We start from the raw sequence: 18,182 nt of genomic DNA on the forward strand, positions 1-18,182 counted from the left end.
ATGCAGGATTATTTAGCTCTCTCACAGTCAGTTTGTCTAATTTAATTTTATTCCATAGTGAAGTGGGATTGGACAGAGGAACGGCTAAAGGAAAAATTGGCAACATACTGTCTAAATGCTCAGGAAAACAGAAAAATGTTGCTGAAAGTGTAACACACTTCCACTTGGCACAGGCTACTATCTCACAATTATGTATGTTGCTATATCCCTCTCTACACCTCATCTCTGCCTCCCACCTTCAATCTCTGTTCCACCCAAGGATTTGAGAGTGGACAAAAAGGAGCATAAATAAGACTTAGTGACATCCCAGCAAAACTTGTCAGTGAACAGTGTGGAATTTATGCCATCTCCTGGGTATAAGGTTAAGTCTTGAGACCTCATTGCACTCACCATTTATACCACATAACCTTTCTTTCTATGGCTGGAAGAAATCTACCCATTTGCTTTACAACCTAACAAATGTTTTCATAATTTACAAGCATTTGCCACTACATCTTTTCTTCTGTTGGTTAGTTTAACTTTACTCCATTGTTTATTTTTCTCCAGCTTCAATTAGACCAGCATTTCTGATGGCATCAGTAGGGGAGAGGTTTACATTTACAAAAGTAAGATCATTAACAACATAAGGTGGTTGAAAGAGAGAGTATAATTGGTTTCACTGGCCTAGAGGAAGATCAGCTTCGAAGGGAAACAACACCTAATTAAGAAAGTTTGCACTGTTTTGTTTTTAATAATGTCCTCCACTCCACCACCAGTGTTTTTATAGCACTCATTACCTCAACTTCTGGGTTCCAGGTTAGCCAAACATATTTTGCAGACACATAGGCATCAGCCCCCTTCATGGACAGACAAAAGGAAGGGTCTGATGAGGCACTAAACAAATGGAAAAGAAACTAATTGATAGTCTGCATTTAATTTAAAAAAAAAGAAAAACCCAAAACAAAACAAAAACACACACACACAAAAAAAGAAAAAACAAAAACAAACACAAAACAAACAAAAACAAACAAATGAAAAACAAACAAAAAACAAAAAACCAACCAAACCAAAACCCCAAAGCCTAGTCAGAGACATAAATCCAAACAGTTGCTTTTGTTCATGTTTAATGTTTGACTCCTGATGTGTATTTTCCTTGAGGGCTAAGATTCAGGGTGCCAGGACCAGTTGGAAAGCAAAACCAGTTTATCAGACACTTGTTTGGCCATCCATAGGCAAAGGCAGATCATCCAATGGACAAGTGAGGTGAGAAAGTAAACAAACTTCTACAGAAAGGACTTCATTCGACAAGCCTATGAGGTTTACAGTGAAGACATTTTATTACACACAGCACACAGTTTATATAGGGTTAAAGCTACATTCTGTTGGCTAAATTGAGCCTCACACCATCAGGCCACAACTTTTAATTGGTTAAAATCCCTATCTCACAAGTCCAATGTTTATATGAACTCATCCTAGATGTTTTCAGCTGCACCACTGGAGTCTTGTATGAAAGTCGAAGTGTTCTCATGAGAAACTACTGGGGAGTCGTTGAGAACTCCCAGGGAGTGATTTCTCCCCTAATGATCAACAGCAGGTGTGTCCTTGCTGCTTCTTAGCTGATATCTGCTCCAGTCTCATGCAGTTCATGCAGGCTGGATTGCTCATATGCCCATTTTCTGAAAGAAACCCCTCAACAAGGTGACAGTGCTGGTCCAGGAGGTACTCTGGACCAACACAGTACAGTGCAGGGAAGGAAGTTTTCCTGCAGCTCAAAGATCCCCAAAGATACTGCCCAAGGAGTAAGAAAGATACTGCCCAGGGAGTTCATAAGCACACAGTGATCATGAAGGAAAGTGCAGGAGTCAGCACATACCCCCAAATACAACCCCTTACAGCAAGCTCCTAGGAAGAGAACAAGATCCATGTTAGAGAGGAGGAGGAGGAGAAAGGTCTGTCTCTCTGACTATCAGTGATACAACAGGATCCGAGCACAGGAATGCAAATGTTTCACAGACTTCTGAACGGTTCAAACCAAGAGTGCCCAGACCTCTCCATGACATTCCCAAGGTGACAGCAGACTTTGCCAGCTCCTCCAAATGCTTTCCCCCTACCAGTAACATTCTCCACATGCCACCCAGGATGAACTGCTGTCAGTCTGCACCTATTCAGCATGCTACCTCTGCCAAAACTGGGAAATATTCCACCTGGAGCAGCAATCCCTACATCCCAAGTACATTTTTTGTAATAGAGCCTCTAGCACCTCATAATCTCCCAGCCAGGGGGCTGGGAAGGTGGTAGAAACAATGTAGAATAGCAAACATCACTTGCTGCCATGGCTGGTACTCCATCATAAGCAGGACCACTCCCACGCCATGCATCCCATGCTCACCTGGGCATCCCTGCAGAACCCAAAAACTGCCAGACAAACACATGAGGTTGGAGCAGGACCAGTGAGAAGAACAGGCTTCCTACTCACATCACAAAGAGGACCCTAGGCACGGAGAAGTCACCCCATGTCACCTCCCCAGTGCCCTGCCTAGGCAAGGGCAGCTACTCTGCAACCATAAAAATGGGATAGCAAGTGAAAAGGATATTACTGATCTCGAGCATGTGCCTGGGTCTGGGTAACTCTGAATAATTTAAGTCAGGGTTCTTTTATCTCTCTCCTGCTCCAGACTCGCTACCACCGCCTTGCACATGAATCAGACAGACTTCCCAGGCAGCTGGAGGTGGGCTGTCTCCCATACAGTAGAAGCTGAAAGGGAAATGCTACAAGACAATTAAAAGAGACTCCTGAATTTCAGATCTTGATCTCTCACCTCCATGTGTAAAACAGGTGAAAGATGTCCCCCCTAACCCCAGGAGACACAAAGACTGTGGGGGAGCTGGGGAAGATCTTGGCCACTGCCAACCCAGAGAAGGGGGAAAACAAATCCCATGTGGGGATCCATCCCCATGTTCAGCCAGAGCTCTGGCAGGGGAGCCTCTCAGAATGTCCCATTCATGTGCAAGGGAGTGCTGTTCAGTGCTGACTGACACCACCTACTTGCCACTCCATGCAGATGACAGCATGTGTTTTATGCAGCAAATCAATCACAAGGATATAGTCACAAGGGAACATAGTCACCAGTGCCCCAGTGGCTTCAGCTGCACTCACAAGAGCAGCCCAGTGGGATGTGAGGAGCAGCCCAGTGCCATCCCAGGGTATCCTGGAAAAGGGCATCCTCTGCAGCCCTCCTCCATGACAACCTTCCCAAAAAATAGCTTCCTGGGTAGTCACACAACACACAGCTGGGACAGACACAAATGGTCACTGCATCAAACAGGAGCCTGCACTTCCACAGCACCCAACTCTCCTCCTAAACACAAGTGGTTTTTTCAAACTGTATCTTTCATGTGAAGCCACCAAAATAATTTCTAAATTAATGAGACAATAGCTAATGTACATTATATTTGGTTACATCTTGGCAAATCCAGCTGGAGGACTAATTGTATATTAATTCTCTTCTGTGTTTGTTTTGCAGCAGCTACAATGTAATTCAAGCAAAAGAGTACTGCTTGCAGAATCTTTCAGTTCATCTCAGTTGAAAGCAAAGCTCAACTTCGCTGCAGAGCTGATCTGAGCTGCTTGTTGGTATGGCATTGCTGGTAGGGAAAAGAGAAGGGAAACAGGTTGTGCAAGTAGGCTTTTCTATTTATTTTAAGGAGAGGAGGTCAGTGTTGTGCAAGAAGAGAACAGAGCCTTGTAGACCAGTTATTCCATGTATTGCAAAGCTCGGGACAGCTATAAATATAAAAGAATAGGGCTGGCAGGAGCATAAAATCAGAGTCAAAAACCTGGCTGTCGGGAACTAGTGAAAACATTGGCTGCTGGAGAGAAAAGCTGGTGGGCTGTAAACATCAAAAAAGGCTCTGCAAGAGCCAAACAGGAATAGCTGAGTGGTGAGAGGGACTGTCACATCAGGGCAAGGGGGGCATGGGAGGTGGAAGAGGGCTCAGGGTCATCCCTCGATGCTCTGCAGCTCCGCCGAGGTCGGGTGCGAGGGTCAGGGCACAGGGGCAGCACAGCAGGGTAGTGATCAGCCACACATCTGTGCCCCCAGGTAAGGAGGAACAAGGAAGAAATCTTGGCATAAAGGCAAGGAGGAGGCAGATGGGAGGCTGGAGCCTGCACAGGCAGCTTCTCATAGAATCATAAAACTGTTTAGGTTGGAAAAGACCTTTAAGATCATCAAGTCTAACCACAAACCCAGATTTTTGTGGGGAAGGAAGGGGAGATATGAACAGGGTGCCTATGCTGAGGCCTCAGCAGATGCAGGAAGTGACCAGTCAATGCCCTCTATCAGCAAAAGATGGGTTGAAAAGGAGGCTTTAGCATCAAGAAAGAAAGGCACAGGGGCCTCTAAGGGCAGTCTGTGGAGCTACAAGGACATACCTCCATTACAGACACCTGACTGTGACAGCACAGGAAAGCAGACACTGCAGAAAGGCGAGGTGATCTGTCAGTGTAACACGAGGGAAATAAGCAGCTGAAGCACAAAACAATGTAACACCTCTAAAGACATTTAAGTCAGAAAGTTCTACATGGCTTTACCTGTTAGCTGGGAGGCCCTAGCAGTGGTGAGATTGGGATGGAGCTGAGTAATGCTGTGACAGGGACTACGTGGAGTGTGGTATTTGCCAGTATGAAAGGGATGAGGGCAATAGGAACACCAATTGCTGCAACAGCACCTGGCACTCAGCTACTCACTGAGGCTGCAGCATTTCTCTTCTGAGCACAGGACAGGCCTAGAAAACCATGCAAATCTGTGCCATTCCTCACCTCAGCAATCCTAACTTCCTAGCCATTCTGAGACCAGTTTACACAACTGTAACTATTTTAAGCTGTTATTTCTACAGAAGCAATGGGAAATGGCAGAAAAAGTCATGCTCCTGGAGGACAACTGTATCACACATGCTTTTTGCAGTTTGCTCCCATTCCACCCCCCAAGTTTGTGATCTGTCTCACAATAAACTCGGCTCAGGTTCCCCCAGCACAGCTGGCAGTTGATCACAGCCTGTGTGAAACATTTTGTCCACACCAGAAGCCTGGCCTGGCATGTCACTGTGTTCATTGCTGTGTGCAGAGGATGCTCTACCCAGGTTCACACAGCAGGTTGGAGATGTCCTCTTTTCACACAGATTTGTGTAGCGTGCAGAGGCCTGACCCTCACACCACTGCTGGGACACCATCCAGCTCTTCATGCTTTGTTTTCTAACAGGTAAGGTCCTGGGAGGGTAATTACAAATAGGTACACACATGTACTTGATTTCCAGTTCTGTACTTACCTGGAGGCCACTTTGCCTCTTGCCAGCCAAGAACAAAACACACACTGGCAAATGATGCAACAAATGCTACAAAGCAGCTTTGCCCAGTGAACCCCGAAATCCCTGTGCTGGGGTAGGGCCAGACTGCAGTGCTTTCCTGGAACTGTTGGGGAAAATTCCCCTCCATGGAGACACAGTCACCCCACAGCCTGTCCTTCTGGGAACTTCTGACAGGCACAACATTCCAAATCTCATTTCCTTCTGCTAAGCTGGGACCCTATTGAAGCTTGTCAGCTGGGCATTAAGATACCATTTTGCTGCAGAAGGGGATGTAGAGCTGTGCTCCCAGGCCTTTGGGAGCCACACACATCATTACAGTGACCTGCCAAGTGAACTAGAAAAGGCAATACCCTCCCGTCTCTGCGCTCCCCTTCCCCACTTGCCTGTTCAGACTTCAGACTGTCTTTGTGCCAACATCGTCATGCAGCTCTGCCACCAGAGCTGTTAAAAGGGTCTGATTAGCCCTATTTTGCTATAAAAGACCAAAAAGCCTGAAAAAAATACGTTTGGTTTTTATTTTTTTTAACCAGAAGCAGTTCTGAATGCCATGGGGCCAGGTGGCATTCTTTGTAACCAGCTCTTGTTGTGGCTGCTCTGGCAGTTCTCCCCCTCTCAGAGGGGTCTGTCTCACCAAAACTTCCTCCAAGGATATAACACAATACAATCAGAAGCAAAAATATCCTCCAAAACACCAAATCCCATCTGCCACAGAATCTAAAAATGTGACTGTAAAGAAAGTGCTAAGTTTGGGCTGGTGCAGGTCCTCACTGAGCACAGGGTTATGAGTGCTGACAGAGGGAAGATGGGGCTCTACACCTCTGCAGTAACTGCAGCAGCTGTAAAGCTGCCCACCACAAATGCCAGCCTGGTAAATGGCAGGCAAGCACCTGCCATGGTAGCTGTGGCTGGGGGTGCACAAGTAGCACTGAGGCAAATGAAAAAAGAGTTTATAAAGCAGTGCTAGATCATTTTCGAAGGCTGTTAATTGTGGTTAGAAATAAGTTTCATAATCATTTGGGACAGTTATGGCAGGGAACAGCATAGAACTTTGGTCATGTCTTCAAAAACAAATAATCTGGATTGGTTAGATAAAATCCAGGCACAAGAAGACAATTTACTGACTGTGAATTGCTAAAAGCCAGGGGATTAGTCAAAGATAACTCTCATTCAGCAAATGTATTTAAGAGAATAGGAGTGCTTGCAGAAGATTTTTTTGTGATACACTAATTGTGTGTTTTATTTCAAAAATTGAATACGGAGACGTTATTATGAAGTAAGAACTGCCCACAATACAAAGTCAGCTTTGCCAAGTGAAACTAAAATAGGTTCCCACTTCTGAAACCAGTCACTTGCAATATGAACCAGTGCACAAGCTGAGCTTATCTCAAGATTTTTTTCTAAAGTCCAAAGCAGAGAAGTAAATCTCGGCTCTAGCTTTGCTGAGACTCAGGACATGCACCAGCTCAATCAGCTTACCTCGTGTCATGGTGCAAATCCTGGTGCAAAAGCCTGGCCCATGCAATTAGTTGGAGGATGCTGGTGGGTTGGGAGCAGTGAGAGATTGAGCCTGACCCCTTCCCACTGTCACTGCTGACTTGCTGAGTAAGCCTGGACACACGACAGGGACAAGGGACCTCTAAGGGCCTCTTTTCTACCCAATTACTTGTCCTGCCCGGTTCAATCATGCTCTTAGAAACAGCAAGTGCCTTTCCCTAGTGCAGCACCTATGCCAGTAGAGAGCCTACCTTGGCCACAACAGGCAGGTGGGACTCCAGCAGCCATGTGCTGCATTAACCTAAGCATCATTTCATTGTCAAAAGCTGGCAGAGGTAGGACTTCAGAGGCTGAATAACCCCCTTGAACATTTTCTGTGGGTAGGTTAATCCTCAAATAAATGACAAAGACAGACAGCTATCAGCCCACAGTCACAAACATCTTGCCTTACCCAACACTTAAGCTTAGACAAAATTTTTCCACTGCACTTTCTGCTAAGTGCTCCTTTCCTCTGCCATGACTCCCACTGCAGCCACACTTCAGGGAAGCACTGAGGAGCAAGAACAGAGCTGACTGAGCTAGAGGGCAGCACATGCTGAGCACAAGTTCATATTGCAATTGCTCACCCCTGTTTTGGCCACTCACAGGCAAGTAATCCATCAGAAACTAAACTAAAATAAATTAAATTAACACAGAAGATTTGTACTCCTGTTCTGCACACATACAAGAACACCAGGAAAAAACCCACTGGTATGTGCAACCCCTTCTTACAGAAATAAAGCTCCTCACAATCTCAAAGCCATGCACTGGCTTTCAGGCCTGGAAGTTTAAGGAGCTGAGCACTTCATTCAGGTGACAGACAGCCCCTTTTAGTCTTAATCAGCAGATATCCATAGAGCTAACTCATAGACATAAAGAAAATCTACTTAGGGAATAAATGTCTAAATAAACATGAGCGATGCAGTACTGATCTTTTACTGTTCCTCTGCAGGGTAAATAAAATCATGGGTTCTTTTCAGTTCAATTCATTTATGCTATTTGTTTATTGCTGCATTATAAAAAGGCTCAGCATGCCCTCGCTGGGTCTTCCCTCTGTTCCAAAGTGAGAGGCTGCCCAGCTAAGCTGAGTGCTAAGGAGAAGGCAGGTGAGCACAGAGAGCCATGGTACTCATCAGCTGGGCAGACAGATAACCAAGGATGCTCCAAGACCTACCTGAAGTCCTGTTTGTGGAGGAAGAGTATAATTACTGCAACAGAGACTAAAAACCTGGAGCAGGCCAAAGAAGCATCATCTTGCATGACAAGTTCACCTATTTAAGCCTGAGAGAGACAATCACCCTTTCTCCGAGTTATCTCCAATCTGCCACTTTCATTTGTGCATCAAAACCATTCTCAATATGATAAAACCAGCAATACTGCCTAACTAATGAATGTCAAATCATCAGCGTAAATGGGACAACATTTTTTTATTTATTTGCCTCCCAAAGAACATGTTCTACTCTCTTTGGTTTTCTACTTGAATCACTACAATTTATCATATTAACTAGACTTTCAGTGTGCTGAATTTTGTTTCAAGTTCTGCTTTTTTGCTGAGACATCTGTGAGAGGGCAAATGCAGGTAAGAGAAGCAATAAAACTAATAAAAAAGCAATAGTAGCTGTCACCAAAAAGCACAAGTGACTGAACCACCTTCATTTACTACCCATGGCCCCTCTTTCTTGTTCTCATTTGCTGACTTTACTGCACTCTTTCCACCAATATTTTACACTGCTTAGGGCAGCTCTCCACAAGGAACGTTAATTCCCTAATTTCCAAATAATTTGCTTTTCCAGCAGGCAGTGTAACAAAGAAGGGAAGCCAAAGTGGAAGAACTGCCTGGGATGAAATTGAGCCATGCACAGTCTCCCAGTCAGGGGTTCCAGCAGGCATCTGAAACTGCAGCAACGCCTGAATCAGGGCAGAGACCCTGCCCTCGCAGGAGGCATCTATCTGACACCTGTCTAGTGCAGTGGGAAACGTTGGTCCAGCTGCACCTATTTCAGAGCACAAGCATTTGTGTTTTCCCCCACCTGTCACAACTGTGAAATATATAGATAGCATTTACTTCCTAGGCATTCGTCGCTCAAATTAACAAGCAACCTGTTAGTCTGAGTGCAATTAGCACCCTAAACTTTACTCCAGACATATCTGGTAGCTGAATTTTGCTTGCAGATCTCTTAGCAGCCTGGTATACACTTAGAGTAAAAATAGGCCAACATATAGAGTGGCAACGCTGTGAAATCCCCAACAAAATTCATGTGAAGAAAAGCTAAACATACTGCTGGGAACTTGGTTTTGCCTTTCTTAGACCCCATAGTGAAGTTTACATTTTTACAAACTGGAATTAAGCACTTGGTTCACCCGAGACCCAGCAAACTGAATGACTGAGTGTAACACAACCTGCTGGGGCTGACTCCCACTGCCTCTTCCTGCTACCAGATTTAAACTCCACCACTCCCACTGTGTGGTTTTCAGCAAAATGCCACTTACATACAGACACACATCTTGAAACATGACATCAGCATTTTACAGGAGTACAGGTGAGTGATAGCATGAAATGCCACTTACATACAGACACACATCTTGAAACATGACATCAGCATTTTACAGAAGTACAGGTGAGTGATAGCATGAAATGCCACTTACATACAGACACACATCTTGAAACATGACATCAGCATTTTACAGAAGTACAGGTGAGTGATAGCATGAAATATGAGCGGTGTAAAGCCTTATCTGTGTCATGGCTTAGCTTCTTCAATCAGAGGGTACAATCAGCACAGACTGCAACCACACTGCTGTAAGCTGCCTCGTCTACTGTGGCACTAAGACCTACACACCAGTTCTTCCATGTTACAGCCACACTGCATGCAGCATCCTCAGGTGCCTACCCAGATCACTTCTTTACCAGGATTTTCTTCAAGCATTATTAGCTTTGAAATGCCAAGTAACGATGGGCTTAAATTCTTTTAATTTAGCATTCACCTCTCTCTCCTTCTGGTTGGAGGTACAGTAACAGGGAACGTACAAACTACACTGAATGTTCCTTCATAAACCCAAAAGTATGATATTTACTCAAAATTTTATGTAAAGAGGACTGAGGGAGTGTGCAACACAGGCTCCACATTGGCAGGACAGCCACTGAGATTTCCCAAGGATGCTGAAGACTTAATTAGGCTCATGACTCCAGGTCTTGTATATGAAAAGGATTTCATACTCATTCAGCAACCACTTTTTTTTGTTTTTCTTAAATGCTCCACAAACATAGCCCAGAGTTACCTTAGTCAGTCAATTAGTCCACATCTAGCATTTTCTTAGGATTAGCTTCTCCAAGCCTCTGGTGCTTACCTGCATGATTCTCTGACCTTCCCAAGCCCTACCTCACCTGTTCTACACCTGCTGGCAACACACAGAGAGACCTGCAAGGTGTCACCTTTCTGCATAGTGTCATGGCTTTCTCCCCCAACTCCTGGATAAATCTAAATGACTCATACTCAGAGCACCTGTCACAGCAACCACATTGCTCCTGTTGTCTGTACATACCTGACATTTTATCATCCCCCTCATATCACACTGGACCTGGCGAAAAACTCACCTGCCCCTCTCCAGCCCAGCACCCATAGTGGCTCCACTAAACACAGAAGAGAGACAGAAGGAAAAGAGAAGTTTGCTTACCCTCAGGAAGGAGAGGTCTCGGTTGTGCTCAATGCTGGTGATCTCCAGGTTGCCCATAACTACCTCACAGTTTTCATAGTACTTGCGCAGAGCTCGATACTGCTGCTCCAGGTCAGAGAGGGAGCTCAGCTTATTCTCAGTGCCAGCACACACTGCAAGAAACCACAGGACAAACAATCAGGATGAGTGTGGAAGAGGGGCACAGAAACAGAGAAGGAAATCAAGTTTGTATACATCAATACAGTCAACTGAAACAAGAAACCCAGCACAAATTACTTGAATATTAGCAGTAGAGACGGGAAGGTACAAATAGGATCTGTGATCATTTCAGCAATTTAAACACATCTCACCAAAAGGGGTGAAGTGCAGGAATTTACCACCAAATGCAGAAAAGCTGAAAACACAGAAATGTAGGAAAAATGCCAAACCAGTTGGCCTCAGCACCTAAAGGGCCCAACTCAGGCCTCAACAGATCCCTCCACTTCCTGCCAATGACAGAATCAGACACTGGACAGAGATACTCCAATCACAGTTTGAAAGATTTAAGGCTGGAGAGACCTGGGCATTCAAGCAGATATGGATAATTCACCTTTTTCCCTACCATGAACAGTGTGTTGGACAAGCCAAGAGCAACCTGATCAGAAGATTTATACCCAACATTGTTTTCTCCATCACTTTAAGACCCCAGCTCTTCCCAGCTTTATGCAATTAATAACAACTAGGAGAAAGACAACAGTGAAAAACACATTGTGTTTCCATGAGTCACAGGCTGAACATACACCAAAGACATGTCAGATAAGTACAGAAACACCACCTTAATACATTTTCCAAAGGATGCCCTTTAACATTACACTATTCTGTTCTGCATTTTGAAGCTGAGTTCAAAGCCACCACAGAATCTCAGCTCAGCCTATTAGCCTGTCATGCATCACACTGTGACCAAATAAACGAGGGAAAGAAACAGAAGCAGCATTTTCAAACAGCAGCTTTTTACACAGCACTCAGCCTGCCAGGTCAGCAATGCTGCCTAAATGGTCAAGCGTGGGGCTGGGCTGGTTTGGGGGCTTTTGCATGCACTTGCTTTTTCTCTTAATTGACAGCTTGTGGGTTGTCCTTATCTGTGAGTAAATTAATATACCCAAACTCTTGAAATGGGCATTGTATCATGCAAAACAGGAGCCTGACCAGATTAGCATTTCTGGAGCCATTCCCACTCCTGGATCAGATCAGTACAAACAAAACTCTCCATGACTGAAGGCATAATCAGTAAAATTGACTAAAATATGCACTTTTGAATGATACAGGTACTTTTTCTAAATATCAAAAGTAATTAGGTTTTGGAGCACTACTATTATTGACTGATTGTTTACTACATCCCCTGATCCCCCCCCCCCTTTTTTTTAATAGAAACGGGAACAATTCTAATCTCTGTTCCCACTATGGTCTCTCTGCTGCAGAGTAATCTGCTCTTGTGCAAGGGCAAAGGGGCAGAAAACACAGGAACTACTCCAAGTTTTCTCCCAAGAAAACTCCCTCTGCCCTAAAAATTGCAGCAGAAATCGGTTCCTGCTGAATCCTAACTCCTCACTGGGGAGGGTGAACAGGGGCTGGTTTCATTGCAAGTTGTTCACAGGACAAAGGCTTGATCAGATCATTTTTGGGTTCTGAGTTTCCAGTGGCTAAAGAGCATAGACCAAAGTTGAACAGGCACTGCAAAGATGACTTCTTCAAATACACATTTTGTCTACTTACCAAAGGAAATGCTGTAATATTACTGTATTTCCTTCTGTGATTGGGTAATAGTAAAATGGGAAAAGTTCTCACTAAATTTAAACCCTTGGAATATTTGTCATATGTTCATTATAATGTGCTGCAGAAAAATAAAACTTCTTGGTTCGTTCAGGTTTTTAAATAACACCTCATTTGCTTAATGTAAACCCCAAACATTCCCATTCTGATCTTTTTCTGGTAAAACCTTACTACTTAAACTATACTTAAATAAGAGTTTATGTATAATATGTTTAGTAACCATTTTGATGGAAACACATAGCTCTGTTAGACTGGAAACACCTGGAAGGATTAACCACTGCTACTAGGAGACAGCACATCTTTCTTTTGCAAATATGAAGTCCTGTCCTAGCTCATATTTAGAGGTTTATTCAGAACAACCTCAAGACCTGTCCTACAAGCATGCCTACCCTTCAGGGAGACACACACCTGGCCCTGACAGGACGTCTAAAAATGCTCTACCTGATTACAAAATGGGTTTGTTTGCTTCTTTCTTAAACACAGCAGCATCTATAATAACAAGACTTACCTTGTTTCCAGGCAAATAAGTATTATTCTGTCTTAAGGCTCCTAAGGATTAATAAATAATTTCTGTTCCATTTTCCAATCAGTGCTAAGGATCAACACAGCTCAGAAAACAATTCCAGCAGCTCAGCTAATAAAGCTTTACTCTGCAACACTGATACTGCGTGTTGCACACCCATTAAACGTCTCCTGAAAGCTAATGCAGCCATTTGTTTGCTGGGAGGAGGCAGAACACCTGGGGCCGGCTCTTGCAAGAGGATTCAGCAGGGGTGAAACCAACCCAGATGTCAACTGGGACTACGAATTTTCTCCAGCTAAGATTAAGTTTGTACAACCAAACCACTGTAATAACTACTCCCAGCTTTTGATTTTGCTATGGAAATCAATTCTTTTGCATAAATAAAACCTTTAAAGAAAATTTAGAATCGATCACATTGATCTTTTAAATTTTTCTCATAGTAATTCCAGCACTTAAAGTCTGTCGCAAAAAAAACAAACAATCCTCTCCAGTCCTCTGTTACACAGAACATCTCATTGTTCCAGCTCACACCTGGGCCTTTCCTACCTGCCTGATATGTGGCAAAAAGTCTGGGCAAACCAGCTCCTCCCTCCCTGCTCTGCCAGAAAATTTTGGAAACCAGAGGAAATCACTGCCCAGGGTCAATTTTCCCAAACCACTGCATGATCTGGACTGGCTTTTGCAGCTCTGTGATGACCAGAATGGTCATTTCCTCTCAACAACAACAACAAAAATTGGTTACAGATTGCCTCAAATTAAGTCACATACCAAAAGTGATTATCCTGCATCAGCTGGGGAGTGTTGAAGTCCACAATTTTTTCCATCAGTACCCAACCAGCAGAGCAGTTGATGCAGACACAGCAGTCAGAGCAGAAGAGAGCCCTGAGCAGCAGAATAGCTGAAGTCCCAAAACAAATGTGGGTAAAACCATGGATCATTAATAATCCATTATTACAATAAGTCATCAATTTCTCTGTGTTTCAGCATTACAACATATACTTTTGATGCACCTAATAGCTATGCCACATTTAAAATACAAAAGAGGAAGCTATGAAAGCATTTAAGAAAAGCAGGTTAGATCGTTTGTCACTAGCAGGGTGAAGGGCTAGGGCAGAACCTCACGTCCTTCACAGGGAGTTCTTTAAAACAAAGAGATCAGATATGCTCTTGGCACGTTTTTTAAGGCAAATAACTAACAGGGTTAAAAAGCACTCCTGCCATGATGGAGAAATGCTGCTGCTGTGGACACAGAGGTGCTTCTGCCTGCCCACAGATGCCAGGGAGACAATCCTGGAAGAGGCACAGGCCAGAAAACAGGCTGTGAAATGGTAGTTAACACGTTTTATGCCCTATTTCGAGCCACATGAGGCAATTCCCGGCCGCTCCATGGCAGAAATAATTGTTCTAGGTCTGATTTGCCAAGGTAGTTAAGAAGCTCTAAATTAACCCCAAACAAAGTGGGAGCTGAGCAGGGGTCACACAGGCTTCCCATCCCTCTGTCCCTGAGCTCAATGCAAAACACAAACATCCTCCTGGCTCATCTCTTAAAACAGCAAGAGGCATCTATGTGTTGTAGCAGCTCTTTAAAATTAAGTGCCAAAATAATATATATTCGTAGGGATGTTCCAGCTGTACATGGGCATAAACACAAGCACAACAAAATGCAATCCCTTGTCGTGCCATGCAAAACCACGACAATCTGTATTTCATAAACTCTCTTCAAAGCATTCTGTCGTATACTGTTAGACATACTATTTTATACAGCCCCAGAAACGGATGAGCAGCAGGAAAATAAAGGTTGTGTGCTTTAACTGTTCCTGCAGCACAACCCTTCCTGGTTAGTAAAAAATATTTATTCCCTGACTCTAACGGAGGACAACGAGTAGCAGCTTAAGATTTGCCTCCAGCTTGCAGCTTTTCCCACTGTTGAGCATCTCTGCCAAGCCTGTGGCCCCTTCTCACCTACACCCCAAACACGGGCAATTTTGGATGGCACAGGGGCAAAGCACTGCTTGGTCATCACAGAAGTGGGTTTCAGGCATTACTCACACATTCACACTTCATGTTCACTTGTTTACTTATTACCAGATACAAAAAGCAACAGAATTTCAGCTCCTAATGGCCCCAATTACAGCAGTAATAATCATCTGTATCGAATTGATGTTTTTCATCAATATTCATGTATGACTTGGAAATTAATTTCCCATTGACTTTTTTTCATGAAAAAAGCCAAATCATTCGGATGCTCACTCAAAGGCAGCAAATAATGGAGACATTTTAACATGTCTGTTACCTTCTGCTTTTTAGCCCATTATTTTGCTATGCTCTGTTGATGATAAATCTATACATGAAATTAAGAAATCACACTTGACTCCATTGAGTTCTGTTTCTTGCAATACTAATGGAGTTTATAACTCTCCCAGCTCAACAGAGAAACTAACTTTTGAGAAGAGATCAACTTCTTTAATTTCTTATTCAACTCCTCTCTGGATCTGCCTGCATTTGGAGTTACTCCAGGGGAGTGAATTCCATTATCCCCACCATGGTCACCCTCTCCAGAAATAACGGTGTCTCACTCCTCTCCCAAAGCACATTCAGAGAAGCAGTGATGAGGCATTCTCATCACCAATTCCAGTATCAAGCACCTGAATATTTCCCTTCATTCATAAAATATTATTATCTCTTTGGCAATGATACAGAAGGCAACACATTTGCCCTGCACTGGTTTTCACCTGCACGCAGTACAACCTCCCTTTGTCAGTCACTCTGTCAAGTGGGCCAAAAACACAAAAGGAGGCTTAAACTCTTGGACTCATGGCTTTCATGAGAGTGTTTATGAAGGGAGAATCACATTTTCATCCCCAAAAGGACAATCCCAACAACAATAAGCATCTCTTTCTAACACATTCTTTTGCCATACTTCCCACTTATTTACTTAATTAGCTGTTTTTACAGACAGCGCCGTCATCAGGGCTTCTTGAAAGGTAGCTGAGAGAACTGTTTATTAATAATTGCAAACACTCATGTAATTTGTTAAGACCCCCAGATGGGGAGGAGTACTCCAGCCCCTCAAGGAACAACTAATTAAGAGCAACACCACAGCAATCCCCATTCATTTCTTTATGCTCTATGCTCTCAGCAACAGCCTAGGCAACCTGTCACTCATGTACACACATAGAAGGGGTAAACACACTTTTAATCCTTTCATTATTATTATAAAGCTCTCCTTGAATGAGCTGCCAAAGCCCTGAATTTTCCTGTAATTAGGCATGTCCTAATGAAGCAAGGGCCACCTGCACTTACAGTCTTGCAGATGTTTCCCATGAGAGGGCAAAACACTCCTTGAGATCACCAGCCCTTTTCTTGTAAACTCAGAGGTTTTAAATAGTGTTTTAAAACTGGGGGCTTTCTTTCCCTAGGTGGGAGACTGTAACGAAGGACAGCATAATTTTCTCTGTTCTGCCAATTAAAAGCTCAGCTGGCACAAGCATTTTCCTTCCTTGAGGTCTGCTCTATGCTAGAAAATTACCATCCCATTTGAATTCAGCTGCATGCAATAAATCCGACTGCCGTGAACCCCTCCTGGACAGCCACACGTCCAGGAGTGCTCAGCATGGCCATGCAGTCACTCTTCAGTCCGTCAGGGTGTCATTGGATGAGGTGACAAAATACAGGGTGACCCATGGTAGCTGTCAGCCACACCACCATCGTTTTAATCCCTTCTACCTGCGTGCAAAATTCCAAATGGCCCAGAAACACTACTCTGGTAGTGCTATTATAGAATCGTAGAATGGTTTGTGTTGGAAGGGATCTTAAAAATCAACTAAGTTCCAACCCCCTGCCATGGGCAGGGACACCTTCCACTAGACCAGGTTGCTCCAAGCCCCATCCAACCTGGCCCTGAACACTTGGAGGGATGGGGCAGCCACAACTTCTCTGAGCAAATTGTTCCAGTGCCTCAATACCCTCACAGTGAAAAATTTCTTCCTAACATCTTAGCTGTAATATTATTTATTTTGATTTCCAAGTTAAGCTCTCCATAACTGCTAAATCAAGTCAAATAAAAAAATTAACTGATTTTTTCATCCCAACTTTCATCTGCAATACTAGGAGGACACTAAAACAGTTCAATAGCCTTCCTTCTCCACAGTGATGCCGAAAGGGTTTTTGTTCTGATTTTCACATTTTGTAGATTTTAGGAACACAGTAGTTGTAGATTTTTAGAGGGTTAATATTTCTAACAGTTTAAGTTTAATGCCTTTCTATCACTACCCCTGTCCCAGAACAGGGAGCTCACATTCCTTTAGTTAATTAATCTTGTTTAGACTCCTTTCCAAGGTAGAGCTGAAGGATATCAGAAGGCCCACAGAATGAAACATAAACACAGGTCAGAGTGACCCAAAAGCCAGAACTGGATGAGCTCCAAGAGACCTTTGTGTGCCTGAGGAAGAAGAGCTGATGAAGACAGAGGGTCCTGACGACCCCAGACCCAATTCCAGGGGGTTGGACCAGGGGTGGGACTGGGGCTGGACTGAGAAATGTGTAAAGCAATGATTGGAGGGATCTTATTATAAAAGCCATGGAAACAAGAACTGGGACACATGGATGTCATCCTGTATTCCTGTGGGCTGTAGGCCCTGTGATATTAAAGGACCTTTACTTTTTATCTTACCCTACACTAACGTGGCTCGAAGTCCTGGTTTTGGGGGGAAGGGTCATTCACAGCATCAACAGCATGAAGAAGCAGCCCCTGGGTTAACAGCACCAGGAACCAAAGCATTAATTCCCTGAAATTTGGGCATTAAACTCTCAAATATCATTTCATATACCATTGTAAAAGCTTCCCAGCACTTTCAGAAAAGGTAGCACACAGGGATGTGTTATCACAGTGGACCCACCTCCAACAGAGACTGATCATATGCTACCTACAGATGGAAGCTCATTGCCAATTTTATGAACAAGAACACAGATAAGCATAGTAAAGACTGACAGTGATTGTAACTTCATCAAGAAGGATAAACTATGTGTGGTAACACCTTCCTGAGCTGGTGACACCCTGTCCTTGCACCAAACTCCAAAATGTCTTTGGTGGACGCCTACACAGCATATTTGACTGATAGACCTTCCTGTTCATACCAACCAAAAAATGGCATCAAAATATTGGCTAGATTTACACACCAACACTCCAAGGATAATGGCCTGTGCTGGCCATGCCAAGCATCATAAGTAGCTTGTTTTATGTCAGTACTTCCAGCATTGTTCCTCTTTTAGTTTTGTGACATATATTTTATGATGC

At 43.7% G+C, this 18,182-nt stretch overlaps 1 protein-coding gene across 2 annotated transcripts in view; it reads right to left on the reverse strand.

Moving 5' to 3' along the window:
• Nucleotides 1–18,182, reverse strand: part of ERBB4 (erb-b2 receptor tyrosine kinase 4) — a 657,056-nt gene that overhangs the window by 398,536 nt on the left and 240,338 nt on the right. For both annotated transcript variants that reach the window (XM_071561781.1, XM_071561783.1), the window contains exon 2: nt 10,555–10,706. In XM_071561781.1, coding sequence (XP_071417882.1) covers nt 10,555–10,706 — 152 coding nt within the window. The remainder of the gene's footprint in view (nt 1–10,554; nt 10,707–18,182) is intronic.

Source organism: Pithys albifrons, chromosome 8 (genome assembly GCF_047495875.1).
Source record: "Pithys albifrons albifrons isolate INPA30051 chromosome 8, PitAlb_v1, whole genome shotgun sequence".
In the NCBI taxonomy this organism is placed as follows: Eukaryota; Metazoa; Chordata; class Aves; order Passeriformes; family Thamnophilidae; genus Pithys; species Pithys albifrons.